This window comes from Serinus canaria, chromosome 9 (genome assembly GCF_022539315.1).
Source record: "Serinus canaria isolate serCan28SL12 chromosome 9, serCan2020, whole genome shotgun sequence".
In the NCBI taxonomy this organism is placed as follows: domain Eukaryota; kingdom Metazoa; phylum Chordata; class Aves; order Passeriformes; family Fringillidae; genus Serinus; species Serinus canaria.
In genome coordinates, this window is record NC_066323.1 from 6,924,699 (window position 1) to 6,938,449 (window position 13,751).

The 13,751-nt window shown below is 43.9% G+C and overlaps 1 protein-coding gene across 1 annotated transcript; it reads left to right on the top strand.

Moving 5' to 3' along the window:
- The first annotated feature begins 4,532 nt into the window (after window positions 1-4,532).
- On the top strand, window positions 4,533-13,605 carry TTC14 (tetratricopeptide repeat domain 14). Its single transcript, XM_050977931.1, has 12 exons — window positions 4,533-4,735; window positions 4,813-4,934; window positions 5,153-5,352; window positions 5,720-5,804; window positions 5,894-6,023; window positions 6,599-6,751; window positions 7,429-7,500; window positions 8,542-8,661; window positions 8,743-8,865; window positions 9,588-9,705; window positions 11,646-11,755; window positions 12,181-13,605. Exons 1-12 carry the CDS (start codon window positions 4,578-4,580, stop codon window positions 13,136-13,138), a joined length of 2,349 nt encoding a protein of 782 aa, XP_050833888.1. The 5' UTR covers window positions 4,533-4,577; the 3' UTR covers window positions 13,139-13,605.
- The last annotated feature ends 146 nt before the right edge of the window (window positions 13,606-13,751 follow it).

Consider the following 13,751-nt stretch of genomic DNA (forward strand, 5'->3'; position numbering starts at 1 on the left):
ATTGCAAGCTGTACAGGTGGGTGGGTACATATTGTCTGTGTCATGATTGCTGCTAAGTTGCCTGACTGGGGTTCCTGCCAAATAAGCAAACTTTCATTCAACACAGTCTGGTTTTCATATTTAGGGTAAAAAAATGTCGAGGGTGATGTTTCCTCCAGTAACTTTTTCAGTTTCACCTGGAACCTCTAAGCCCTTGTCACTTCTGTGCAGGCACAGAACGCTCCACTGAGTGCACAAGCTGAATTCCCAGCGTACAAAGGCTCAGCAGTGCCTCTGCCTGCAGCCTGACAGAGATCCACAGGACTCCCAGGGGGGTCTCCACTGACATTTCTGAACCATTATTCCTGTTGGACTCCAGCAGGCTCTAACTGTCAATTCAGAGCCCAGGCAGTTCCCACACTCTGTCTCTGTATATTTATAACATGCAACTGACTATTCTTTGTCCACATGTTTCTAGAAATCTGAGAAGTGCAAAGGTCCTTAACACCAAAAACAGGTGCTGAGCACACTCCAGGTAAGTCTACATCACTGAAACTGTACGCTCTTACAGACCATGCCAAAGCTGGTCTGAACAATGAACTCATTACAAAGGGAAATGCTTGAATGGCCATGGCTTGGGTTGCTCCATCACTCAGAATTTGGGGTTGTCTCCACATTTCCTCCATCATATTTGGTGATTATACCTGCAGATATCTTGTTTTGCTCACAGTAGGGCTATTAACTGGCTAACAGTCATTCTGTGCTGAAGGCCCCTTCATCAGTCTTGATATGAAATCATATTTTAGCTATTGGACAGTCTCTTTGCTGCTTCATAAATTAGCAACTCTAGGCAGCAGGACTGCTTTTGGCAGAATTTTCCATAAGTATAACACAGCTGGAAGCTCAACTCTTCATGTTCCTTCTCATTACTACTATTAGCTTCCTCTTTCTTAGCCCAAAGGACATATTTCCTTGAATATTCCACTCCTATTTGCATCAGGCTAAAACTTATCTTCAAGTGTGCCCAACATTTACAGAGAATAATACTTTGACGTGTATGATCTTAGAGAATCTAATCTTTTTGTCAGTCATGGCTCTTTTTGTCAAAATGTGGCTCTGGGCACAAAGTTCTTTCCTGCAATGGGATTTTCTTGTAAGCTTCACCAGTGATATTGGATCCTTGGAAACATTTGAGAAGCAGCTTGACCTTGTTGCATTCAAGCTGTGCTCACTGGATTTGGATGAAAATCTGCTTAGTATTTCACATACCCCCTTTGAAGTTCTATCATGCCTGTTTGGCGTTGTTCAGGGGCAATATCACTGTGAGTTTGACCCTGGGTCCAAAGCTGGTGTGGTGTAAATTCATCATGGTTTTACTGTGGGAGCTGCAGGATGGATTTTGTGAGCTGCCTTTTCACATGCACCGACCGGAGCCGTCAGAAGATCCACACCGAGCGTGCTCAGACACGTCTGGTTTCAAAGTATCCCGAGTGTTCCTCCTCCAGCAGGGTGAGATGTAGATTGCAGCGCTTTCTCCTGCAGAATCAGGACACTCCTGCCGACCCTGTGTTTACTCAGCAGATGGGATCAGGCACTACGCATCCAGGCAGTTCCTAAATCAATGGAACAGAGGATTAACAGCATATGGAGCATGCCCCATCCTCAGGCCTGGCATCTCCTGAGCAGTGTATATAGCCCTGGCTTTATTCCAAACTCTTGCATTTATCATTTTTCCTGTCTGAACTGTGGTGGCTGCTATTCTCTTTTATCAAAAGCATTTTCTGTTGAGCAACTGAAGCAAAGCAAGCAAAGAATGAAAAGAAAAGCAGGAAACTTCCACCACTGAAAAGATGGAGAGCTGTTTTTAAAATCAGAGTGAATATCCAGGAATTATCCTGGGAGAGAAAAGGATGTAAAAGCTTGTGTGTGCCCTGGATGAGGTGGAACAACAGCATGTCACAGTCTGACATTACTTCTCAGTTCATGACTAAACCCTGAAAAATAGGAATAAAAATTACAAGTTCAAGCACATACTCTGCTCTGGCAAAGCGGTTTCTGAAGCTGGAATTATTTGGGGTAATTTAGTTTGATTGATTAAGATAATTCTGGGATGTGTTTGGCCCTGATAAAAAATGGATAAACAGGAAGTTAGCTCTCATGTTCAGGGGCAACTAATCTACCTTCTGTAGAGGTAGATTAGTGTATATAAATTATGTGCTCAAATTACTGAATTTCCTGAAATGGAATTGATTTTATTCAAAGAAGAAAATGTCTGTAAGAAGAATCTGCTGTTGTAGGTGGTTGTGCTTTCACAGTGACTTTTGGCTGCTGTTTTAAGTCCAGAAGTTGTAACACACGGGAAGTCTATTCATAATGCCTAATTTCTTGTACATTATGTGTGTGTGTGTGTGTGTGTGTGTATCTCCATATGAGGCTGGGGAAATGCTTACACAAGCAGAGTTCATGCTTCAAACAACTTTTTTTTAGATCTTGTATTTGCTAAGCAACACCAATTAAGTCTTACTCAAAATACCATTGCCTCAAATAAAACTGTCACTATTTGCAGTTGTGCCACACTGCTCAGGACACTGCACTTGCCACAAAACTCACCCAGGAAAGGCTCCTGTTTGCACTGCATCCATGCAGGTGCATTAACCTTCCCGTGTCAACCTGTGTCTAATCACTCTTAATGTCTAGAAATTTCCATCTGGTGTTAATGGTGTTTCCCCACCAGCAATCTAAGAGCACACCTGGTCTCATACAGATCAGGAAGACTCTAAATCAAAATCTTGGCAGCTGTTTGGTACATAGTAAGTGTTGTGCCTCCTTTATTTTCTTTTATATTAAAACAAGGGGACGTGAAATGAAACTAAAATATAAATTTGCCCTTCCGGTGTCTTCCCCAAGTCTGCTACACCAGTGATATTCCTTTTGGCTTTGAACTGAGCTTCTGAGACCAGAGTCTTTGATATGATCCTTGCCCTCTCAGTCATGCTACTTCCTAGAGGAGTCTGTGTCCCTGATCTGCTGACAGCCAGATTGCTATTTTTTCTTCAGCATTGTACTGAGGGGAGAAGTGACATTATGTGGTTTGCAGTGGGTTCCCTCTCGCACCCACCCCCCCTTTTAAAATTAAATTATTAAATGTGATGCCAGGGACAAATTATTCTTGGGAGCTGAAAAACTGCGATCCTTCTAATAGGCTTGGATTATTTCCAGCTGGTTTTAAGCACCTTTCTCCATTAGCTGGAGAGGTGATTAGCATGAAGAGCCTCCTGAGTGAAGTGTCTTTTTAGCATCTAAAGTTAGCTCTGGGGAGCAGGGCGGCTGAGCCTGGCGCCAGGCCCGCGGCAGCAGCTTGGTCGTGCCCTCAGCCCATCGCCTTCTGCCGAGGGAATCGCCTGCGCTCCCTGCTTCAGTAAAGCCAGGACGTGTCACCTGTGGGCTGTGCCAGGGGACCCTGGCAGGGACAGCACAAGGAACGGGCATTAGGAACACTGTGGAGCTGAGCCCAGCCCCGCGCTACTGCACTGGCTCACACTCTCTCCTTTTGCCACAGAATCACGGAACCGTGTTGGAAAAGACTTCTGAGATTATCGAGTCCAACTTGTGGCCCAACACCATCTTGTTAATTAGGCCATGGAACCAAGCGCCACATCCAATCTTTCCGTAAATGCCTCCAGGAACGGCGACTCCAGAACCTCTCTGGACAGCTCGTTGCGATGTCTAATCACCCTTTGAATGAAGAAATTCTGCCAAGTGTCCAACCTACACATCACCTGGAGCAGTTTGAGGCCGTTTCCCCTCGTCCTGTGGGTGGTTCCCGGGCAGCAGAGCCTGACCGCACCTGGCTGCACCCTCCTGTCAGGGAGCTGCAGAGTGACAATGACCCCTCTGAGCCTCCTTTCCTCCAGCTGCGCTCCCGCAGCTCCCTCAGCAGCTCCTCACTGCACTGCGCTCCAGCCTCTTCCCCAGCTCCGTGGGCTTTCCCTGCGCTCCACTGCCGTAGCTAGGGCCCGTCACGGCAGCGCTGGCCGAGGCCTGACCGAGAGCCGCCAGTGCGGCTCCAGGCTCGCTCCCTCGGAAGCGAACACGCTCCAGGCAGCGCCCGGAGAACGCAGCGGTGCCACGGCTGCGCCTCCTCGAGCGGCCCTGCGACACGCCCAGTTCGGGCCCGCGACACGCCCGGTTCGGGCCGTGACACCGCCGGTTCGGGTATGTGACACCGCCTGTTCGGGTATGTGACACCGGCGGTGTCACCCGCTCTGTGCGCTCCGGGCCGGGGCTGGCGGGGGCGCAGCGCCCCCTTCCGGCAGCACCGCCGCGGGCGCTACCTGCACGGGCCGCCGCTGCCGAACCGGGCAGGATTCCCGCGGGGAAAACCTGTGAAATTTGCGCCGCGTGTTTTAACTGCTCTCTCTTTAATTACTGTCTGTTTATAAACTAGAGACGGGCCCGCGAACAGGGCGGGCAGCGCCGCCGCCGCTCAGCGCGGTCCTCCCGCCCGCCGGGGGCGCTGCGGCCGCCCGGTCCCGCCCCGTCGCCGTTGCCCGAGCGGCGGTTCCCGTTCCGGGCGAGACGGCGGCGTTGGCGCCGGGATGGATCGGGAGCTGCTCCGGCAGGCGCTGAACCACCACGGCCCCGCGCTGCTGTCGCTGCTCCGCGCCGAGCAGCACGACAACCCCGACTTCCGCGGGCTGCTGCCGCCGCCCGGGGCCGCCCCGGAGCCGCCTCGCGGGGCCCCGCCGGCCGCCTGGTGAGGGGCGCCGGGGCAGCGGCCGGGCGGGCGTGAGGGGCCGCGGGGCGCGACTCACCGCGTTCTCCTTCCCCCAGGAAAGAGAGGGCCAGCATCGACACCGAGATAAAGCGCTTCATCGCCAAGAAGGCGGATCTGCTGTTCGCGCACTCGTGGAAACCCAACGGGCCGATCGAGGACAGCATCGAGGAGAATGAGGGTGTGTGAGTTGGGGGCGGTCACTCTGTAAGGACAGCGCTTGAATTTGCGGTGTCTTTAAAAAGAGGCTTAAAATTTTTCCTGTTGATTGTTATAGGCTATGCGTGAGCTTCCTGTTAGCACAGGAAATCATATTTTCACGTGTTTTGCTGTCGTCAAATGTTTTGTGGTCTCGGGGTGCAGCTTGGCCCTTTGTAACTGGCTGTGCCCTTGTTGCAGAGTGTTACGCTGTCATGCCACCCCTGGAGAGGTTCTTGGAGGTGCCCAGGGAGGAGAGAAGAGAGCTGTTCTTCCGTGACATCGAGCGGGGAGATATCGTGATTGGGAGGATTACATCTATCCGTGAATTTGGCTTTTTCATGGTGTTGATTTGTCTGGGAAGTGGTGTCATACGGGAAATTGCAGATTTGGAAATCACTGTAAGATACAGCTTTGGTCAATAGTTTATTTTTGACACTTATTTGTTGCCTCTTGCATCTCTTAATGGAGTGGAGTGTGTAAAGGTGTAACAGCTTTGGGGTGATGGGTAGTGCCTGACTTTGTGGGCAGCTTGTGATACTTTGCTCAGCCATTGAACGTCTTTCACAGCAGTGACCCACATTACTGGGTTGAAAAGTTCATCATTTGTGGATGCATTAATTTTTACTTGAACCAAGCCATATTTTAAGAATTGCAGTTCTGATGTGTGTTAAGCTTAAAGTAATCTTTTTTTGGCATGCTCTTGGGGAGGAAAAATCCCCAACCCTATGTCTTCATTTATGACATTCCTGCTCTGTTCTGTTGCAGGCCCTGTGTCCTGTGAGGGATGTGCCTCCTCAAAGCAACCATGGAGATCCTCTGTCATATTATCAAACTGGAGACCTTATTCGAGGTGAGTAGCTGCAGAAGTTGTCAGGAATGGGTTTGTCTTGGGTTTGAGCCATTTCTGTGAATTTATCCCTCCCTGTGTTATTTCTGCAGCTGCGCTCAAGGACGTTGACCGTTACCACGAGAAGCTGGCAGTGTCACTTTACAGCTCAGCTCTTCCACCCAAGCTTTCCAGTACAAAGCTGGGCGTGATCACCTCTGATGACTTCCCACTGCATTATAAGTAAGGATGTGCTGTTTGGCTGCACTGGCTGGGTGCAGTCAGGGTGTCTGAAGAGCATCTCTGACAGGATGGCTGTCCCTTAAATTCCTCAGTGGGCTTTCTGATTTAATTGGCTGATGACATCCCCTTGTTCCTCTCTTTAGCATACTTGTGTCTGGATATGTAGGTGTGGTTGGCCTTTTAGCTTCTTTCCAAAAATATAAGGAAAGCAAAAGGCAGGGTGAGATATCTGTTGCTTTTGGACTGTGTTAACAAACAAATACAAAAACTGGAATGTTAATTCTTAGCATTTTAAAATTCCCCTAAGAAGATGGGGACACAGCTGTCTGTGATATTTGTCATCTGTTTGTGTGTCCTGGCAGTAGGGGGTGGGTGCCCAAACAGGTTTCAGAAGCTCACTTGGGGTAAAGGACATAAGGGTCTGCAAATAGCAAGAAAATACAGGCCTGTAGAAGAGAGCAGTTTGTGAGCAGTAATACAGATACCATATGGGCCTTTTTATTGTAAACATAAGTGTGATGAAATATTCACAGAGCCTGAGGTCTCATTTGTGTACATTGGTGCTGTTTTTGAAGGCGAAGCCTGGAAGTTGCCAACACAGGAGAGACATTTGAAGAGGTTTTGCATCGTTCCCCAGGATTTGCTAATCCATCATTAGTTGAATATTTAGCAGAAAAACTGGGACTAAGTGAGTCAAATCCACCGTCTTTGCTGAGAAGTCTTCAAATGTAAGTGATTTTTACATTGTTCCTCTCCTGCAGCTCTGTGGAGATTATTCTAATCCACTGAAATAGACTAGTGAGTGGGAGTCCTAGATCACTTAAACCTTTTACATTTTGACTTGCATGACTGCAGCGTACACGTCCTTAAATATTTAAAAGCAAACTCCTCTAGAGTAAAAAATTTGCATTTGAAATCCTATTGCTCTGAATAAGCAAGACACCTTACCACACACAATGTTTAATGTCAGATACGGAATTTATTGTGTAGCTGTTGTCAGTATCTGTGGATTGAAATGCAGGATATTTAGGTTTTAATGTCTTCTGACCGATGTTTATTCAAAATGTTTATTTTAGTAATAAATTTGACCCCTTTTGTAAAATAAGAGTCAAATATATGCAATGACTGATACTGTGACCCCTATGTATATTAGGCTCAAAGCAGGTGTGGACTTTGTATGTTTTTGTTAAATGTACTGCAGTCATACTGGTTCAGTTCAACACTCCTAGAATGGTTTGGGAAAAACTGGTTTCAGAAATATGAAAGAACAGACCTGACTGAGGGAGAGCAGTAAGGCATGGACAAATAATATTTTAGCTTATTTCAACTCCATTGCATACAGTAATCTTAACTTTGTAGACTCAGACAGCCAGCTTGATGTTTTTATTTGTTTGTTCCTTAACAGTAAAAATTTCAGTGAAGAAGATTTTGCCCCTGCATTGAGGAAAAAGCAGTCAGCATCTTGGGCCTTGAAATGGTATGTGATACTTCTTGTCAAAGCTTGTTGTTAGTTTGGGTTGCAGATTATATTTCTGCAAAAAGAACACACATTGAAACAGTTTTCCACTGCATGTGTAGCAATATAACCAGGATCTTATTGAGAATAAACCTATCTGCCAAGTGGGAGTGTGACAGATAAAGTCCTGAGATTCAGTTCCAAAATGTGTGTCACGCTTAAGGGAGTTGTTCTTAGAATACTTTTAATATCCTGAGCCATTCTAGAGTTGAGAGCAAGATTTGTGATAACACCAAGCACACAATTTTCTCTTTTATAATTGAGTGTTGAATGACCTCATACTTGTCAAGCCATGTGAGCCTCAGACTGTAGATGTAACAAGTGTAACAAGTGCACTTGCTGTCTTTGGAAAGTTAAATGGAGCAGCAGCCCTGGATATTTACTTTTGCTTTTACACTGTGCTGTGCATTTGCCATGTTACTTGCAGAAAAGGTTGCACATAATGTTAAATTAAATTTTAATTTTTAAGAAAAGTCTGTAATAAATTGTTTTAAAAATTAACTTATATAAATTCTCTTCTTCTAAGTTAATCTCTTGGAAAATGTGCAGGAAATGTTCAGGGAATATGAAATGTAAAGCCTGAAGATATTTGTGTTAGGTGAGCTGGTTTGAGCGTGTACCATCTGCCCATGCCACCTTGTGCCATTGCTCTAATGGGGATTTTTAGCTTTGGATATAGTTAAGCCTGTTCAAGGTTAATAGTGATAGGTCACACATAGTTTTGTGCAAAAAACTGCTTAAACAATAATTCCATCAATAAAAAACAATGTAATATAGTAGCCCTGTCTGCATAAATGCTCTCGAATGCCTTAAGACATGGGATGAAAATCAATACATTTTTGTGGAATTAGGTCAGTATCACCTAACTGAAATGCCAGTGTAAAGTACACAATAACAAGGCCAGGTTTTAACTGTTCCTTGTTTGGAATCACAATTTGTGAGTAACAAAACAATCTGCATAGACTAATTGTACATACCATTTTCTAACTATTTTTTCTCCAGTGTAAAGGCTGGGGTGGATTATTTTAAGGTTGGGCGCCACGTGGAAGCCATGAATGAGTACAACAAGGCTTTGGAAATTGATCCACAAAATGTTGAAGCTTTGGTAGCACGTGGAGCTCTGTAAGTCTGCTTGTTTCACTTTTTTCCCCTTTTGTGAAAGAGAAGCATCATTGTTTCATATGCAACTTTCTGTTGTTCTAGGTATGCAACCAAAGGAAGTCTGAACAAAGCCATAGGGGATTTTGAAGTTGCTTTAGAAAATTGTCCTACCCATAGAAATGCAAGGAAATATCTGTGTCAGACCCTTGTGGAAAGAGGCGGGCAGTAAGTGTTGGGGTTATGAGTTTGGTTGGCTGTTAACAAGTTTTCCCAAAATATTTCTTTTCATACCATTCTAGTGAGGACACAAAATGGCATCTTTCCTTCCTGGCTATGTGTTTAAAGAAAAATTAAAGTCCTTGGAAATATCTGTCCTTGTGTAATTTGTTTACACTTTGTTCTCTGTCCCAGTTAAAATCCTGGCAAAATATTTGAGGTTTAATCCTCGATATCCTTTTAAATCCTGGATACCCTTTCACTGGTAGGATACCAGGCTTGCATGAAGTCCTGTGAATTGTTTGAATATATTCCAAAAGGTTGAGGGTTGTTTGGTTATTTTTTTAAAAAAGTTTTGTAACAAAATTCCATTCTGTTACTCTGCTGAAGTATTAGTGACCCGCTCAAAGGCAAAATTTTAGTTTTGAATATTCAGGAAATAGGTTTCTTTTAATCCCTGTGATAAGAAGAGAGAGAAGCAGTATTTTTTAAAGTGGAATTGGTACTTCAAAGAATAGTGTTACAGGTCAGAATTAGGAGTGATAAGGTCAGAAATATGGTTTTGTGTTGTTAGTGAGGTGAGCTGAGATGATAGAGGGGGTCTCAGAGGGATGCAGTGGTAGTATCAGAGTGATAAGAAGGAATAATTGCAGATAAGAAAGCCCTGAAAAAAAGAAATAGCTGTCAAAATCTGTGTCCTAACTGCATATGAATTATCACTTGAATTTCAGGTTGGAAGAGGAAGAGAAACTGCTAAATGCTGAAAGTTACTATAAAAAAGCCTTGAGCTTGGATGAGACTTTTCAGGAAGCAGAAGAGGCCTTGACAAAACTCCGTAAGCACATGCAGGTGATTCTTTACTTTCTTTTCATATGGTGCTCTCAGTGACAATAAATGAACATCAAAAATCATATTAAATCCTTTGAACAGGGAGGGGTTAAATTGATGGTTTGTCTTATTCTCTGCTTCCCTACTCCACAGTAAATGTTTTCTAGTGAGCATTATGGCTGTACCTACCAGAAGAAAGGTACCTCTTGGTGACCCCACTGTTTTGGGATAGTAAAGAAATGCCAGACAGTGGAGACAGGGAAAGAGCAAAGCAGGGATAAGAATATCCCATCACAGAGCATGTTTAATGAGCTTTATTTAAAACATTCTCCAAATACAAATGTTCAAACTCTAAAACACTCCACAAGCCAAATAAACATTGTTACCATCGTCTGGCCAGACGTTTGGTCCATGGGTAATTAGAGAGAGTAACACCAGGGAAAGCTGAGGCACAGGGAGCTCACATGAGAGGGAAATTAAAAGGTAATTTGAAGGAAAACAGCAGGAGGTGGAGGGTGGGCGGGCAGACAGTTTGAATATCTCAGCTCTCTCCTCTGTTGTCTGGTGGGTTTTTTTCTCTCTTCCCTTGCACGCAGCATGTTTCCCAGGTGAGCCTGCTGGGTCTCTGTGCTAATCTGAGTTGTCATCTTTTCCCTTTTATTTACCTCCTTTGCTTGTGTTGTCTTCCAGAGTGGGTCAAAGAGTAAAATAGAACACTGAGGAACAGGCTTGTGTTGTTCTGTGCTTCTGCATGTGAGGATGTACACAGGCTGGGGTAGATGGCCTTAGTCAGCAGTTCTTCAGTTGGTGGAGCCATAATGCTGACAGGATGTGTGGAAACAAGGGGGAAGAGGAGATAGGACAATCTGATAAAACTGAGCTACACCAGAGATAAAGAGGTGTAATTTGAGCAGTACCTGCATTTGGCTGCTTTAGAAAGAGGTGTCAATTGAAATGATGAAGAATATTCTCAGCAAGTAGGAGATAAATGTTACTCCTTGGACATTCTCCTGTGGTCACTGATGCAGCAGATAAAGAATATGACAGCTGTTATTTGTTGCTATGCATGGCCTTGGCTGCAGTGAAGGGTTTCCTTTAATATAGCTGTTAAGGCAGTTGCTGAGCTTTGAAAAAAGCTATAAATCAGACTTCCTGCTCAGTCTAAACAGAGTGACTCTGTAGGGCTGTAAGTGGCAGAAGGCTGATCTCTTATGGACTTAAGTAGTTTGAGGATTATTTATCTACTTAGATGCTCTCCTGCATTTACCTGTAACTTAGTACATAAGTCTGATGCTGTCCTTGCTGTGTAGAATGGCTGAAATAACTGCAGTGTGTTTTCCTGTAATTCTGATTATGTGTTTTTCTCCAATGCATTTCCCTCTGAACGGAACTGTTGTTGCTGTGCCTGCGTCTGGTGCTGCTCATCACCACCCAACCCCTGGAACTTGATTTCTTACGTAAACTATGCATCAAACTGCTCTGTGAAATTGTTACCAAATGGTTTGTATTTAAACATGGCCAACTTGAATTCATCTTCAACTGGGTTCTGCCGTGTTTCTGTTGTAAACTACAATAATGATGACACTTTCCCTCAAACTCTTCTCTCTGTTTTGGTTGGTTGGGGGTTTTGTCCTTATTTTTCTACATGTTGGTAATGTTTGGGTTTTTTGCATATTCTATCTATAACCTTTGGGCTCTATGCTTCCTGGTGTGCTGGATCATGGGTACCACTGCAATGACTGGTCAAATATATTTTTAATGGAATAAAAAATGCAATATGGTCCTTAAATATAAACCTGTCACAATGGCCAATACCAAATTCCTGAACAATATTCATTTTTGGTCTGGGAATCCTGGTTAAAAATTCCTGGTGTATACATTTGGATGGGGTTGAATGGGGGTTAATACCCGTGTTTACACTACTAATGTAATCTTTTTTATGATGCTTGGGTTCAAAAAAGAAATCTTTGGAAATGAGGGAGAAACAAGCTGCCAAAGAAGAGAGACAGAAAGCAAAGAAAATAGAAACAAGTGCAGAAAAATTGCGTAAGCTCTTAAAAGAAGAAAAGAGGTAACTGTTTCATTCAGTGTACTGGTTATGTGGCAATAAGTGCAGATGAGACTGTGAGCAATCCATCTCAACAAACAGCAGGCTGGGGAGAACTTCTCCCTGGGTAAGCTGCTTTTCCCTCAGAATGTTTTTGTGGATAGTTTCCTTTAGTGCATAGAATCTTTAATGGAGATGTGTGGAGGAGAAGTTGTTTAAGGAATACTTTGCAATGTGACATATTTGCAAAGCGTAATGCCACATGAAATTGGGGAAGTCTTTTTGTGGGTTTAATTTGTTGATGAAGAAATGACATGTGAAATTGTCATGTCAGTCAGGCTCAGTTTCTCTTCCCACCTTACAGTCCAAGCTGGGGTATGCAGATTAACTTTCTATGTGTAGTTTTTGCCTGACGCTGAAGGTTATCTCACAGGTTCATTATTTTTTAGGTTGAAGAAGAAAAGGAAAGTATCGACTTCCTCCTCCTCTTCTTCTTCTTCATCCTCCTCCTCCTCCTCATCATCAAGCGATTCATCATCAGACGTATCAGCTTCTTCCTCCTCCTCTTCCTCTGTTCACAAGAAATGTAGGAAAAAGCGTCGGCATAGATCTGAGTCTGCTCGCAGCTCCAAAAAAAGCTCATCTAGAGCTTCTTCCCATTATAAAGATCAGAATAGGAAAGAGGAGTGGTATTCCCCTCCAGCTGATACCTCTGCTTCCTTTCTTAACCAAAGTTTTGAAGTGGAAAAGCTGCTGGAAAGGCAGGACAGCGTAGCGTGCCCAAAAATGGAGGTAAAAGAGAAAGACAGACACTGTTCTTTTTCGAGGACTTCAGGTGATGATGAAGACACTTTTGGAGGTAGGTCTGAAGATTCAAGAGATTCTTACAGTAGCTCCAGAAGTCAGCCAAGTCATAGCAAAATTGAAAAATACAGTAAACCAGAGAGATTTTTCTCCAGTTGGAGGGGTCCTTCAGGTTCGTATCATAAATCAGATTATAAACCCAGGATGCATTATCACAGAAGATTTGAAAGGGATGGAGAGTGGAGAAGGGAGCAGTTTAAGAGACATGGCTCAGGTCAAGACAGGTATTACATGTCGCCAGGGTCTGACTATTATGGCAGGTCAGGGGGGAAGTACAGGCCATATTCTGGCAGCTGCTCACATGAAGGTGACAAAGGTTATGATAGTGACAGGCAGCATAAAAATGAAAGTGAGTCTAAGAATAGAAAAATAAGTTATGAAGAGACTGATAAAACAAAGGAACCAGATGAAGAAGTGTCATTAAATGGTACAGAAGAAGCAGAAAGTGGTGGTAAAAGAAACCTGCCCCAGAACTTAGTTAACATTTTCAATCAGATAGCTGAGTTTGAGAGGGAAAAAGGAAGTAAGCAGAAGAAACAGTGAAGTACCTGAGAATACACTACTTGGATGAGTGTAGTTGTGTCAGCTTTCAACTTAGTATCTTGTGAGGAAAGACACACAACATGTGAGAGAAAGGCAGAATTTTTTCTGCATTTCAGATTGTCAAAGAATTCTAAAAGATCATATGGTCGAAAGAGATGGAAGAATATCTTACATAAAATATCAGTTATTTAAAATACAAGTTTCCTGTGCTCTTAATTTGAGGTGTTCCTATACAATATTCTGATGGGCTAAAATCCCTTGATAACCCTGGGTGTAGTTAGCTGTGCTCACATCAAATATGCACTTTAACAACAGCTGGGCTTGGTTTTCCTTGTCCCTGGGGTACTATTGACTGTTGATATTCTTCTATCAAACTTAACTTCCAGCTCTAGAAAAGGGATAACAGAATGAAGTCACGTGCCATCAATGTATAGAGCCCATTTGATCATTAAATTTTCTTAATTTTTTGTGTCTGGGTTTATCTGAATGTTGCTGGGATGTTTCATCCTTGTGCACTGTTACATTTGCTGTCTACTCCAGGGAACCCTGCTGTGTCTTTGAAGGCAAGTGTATTGCATGTTTTCTGAGACTAATGTAAAAAAAAACCAAAACC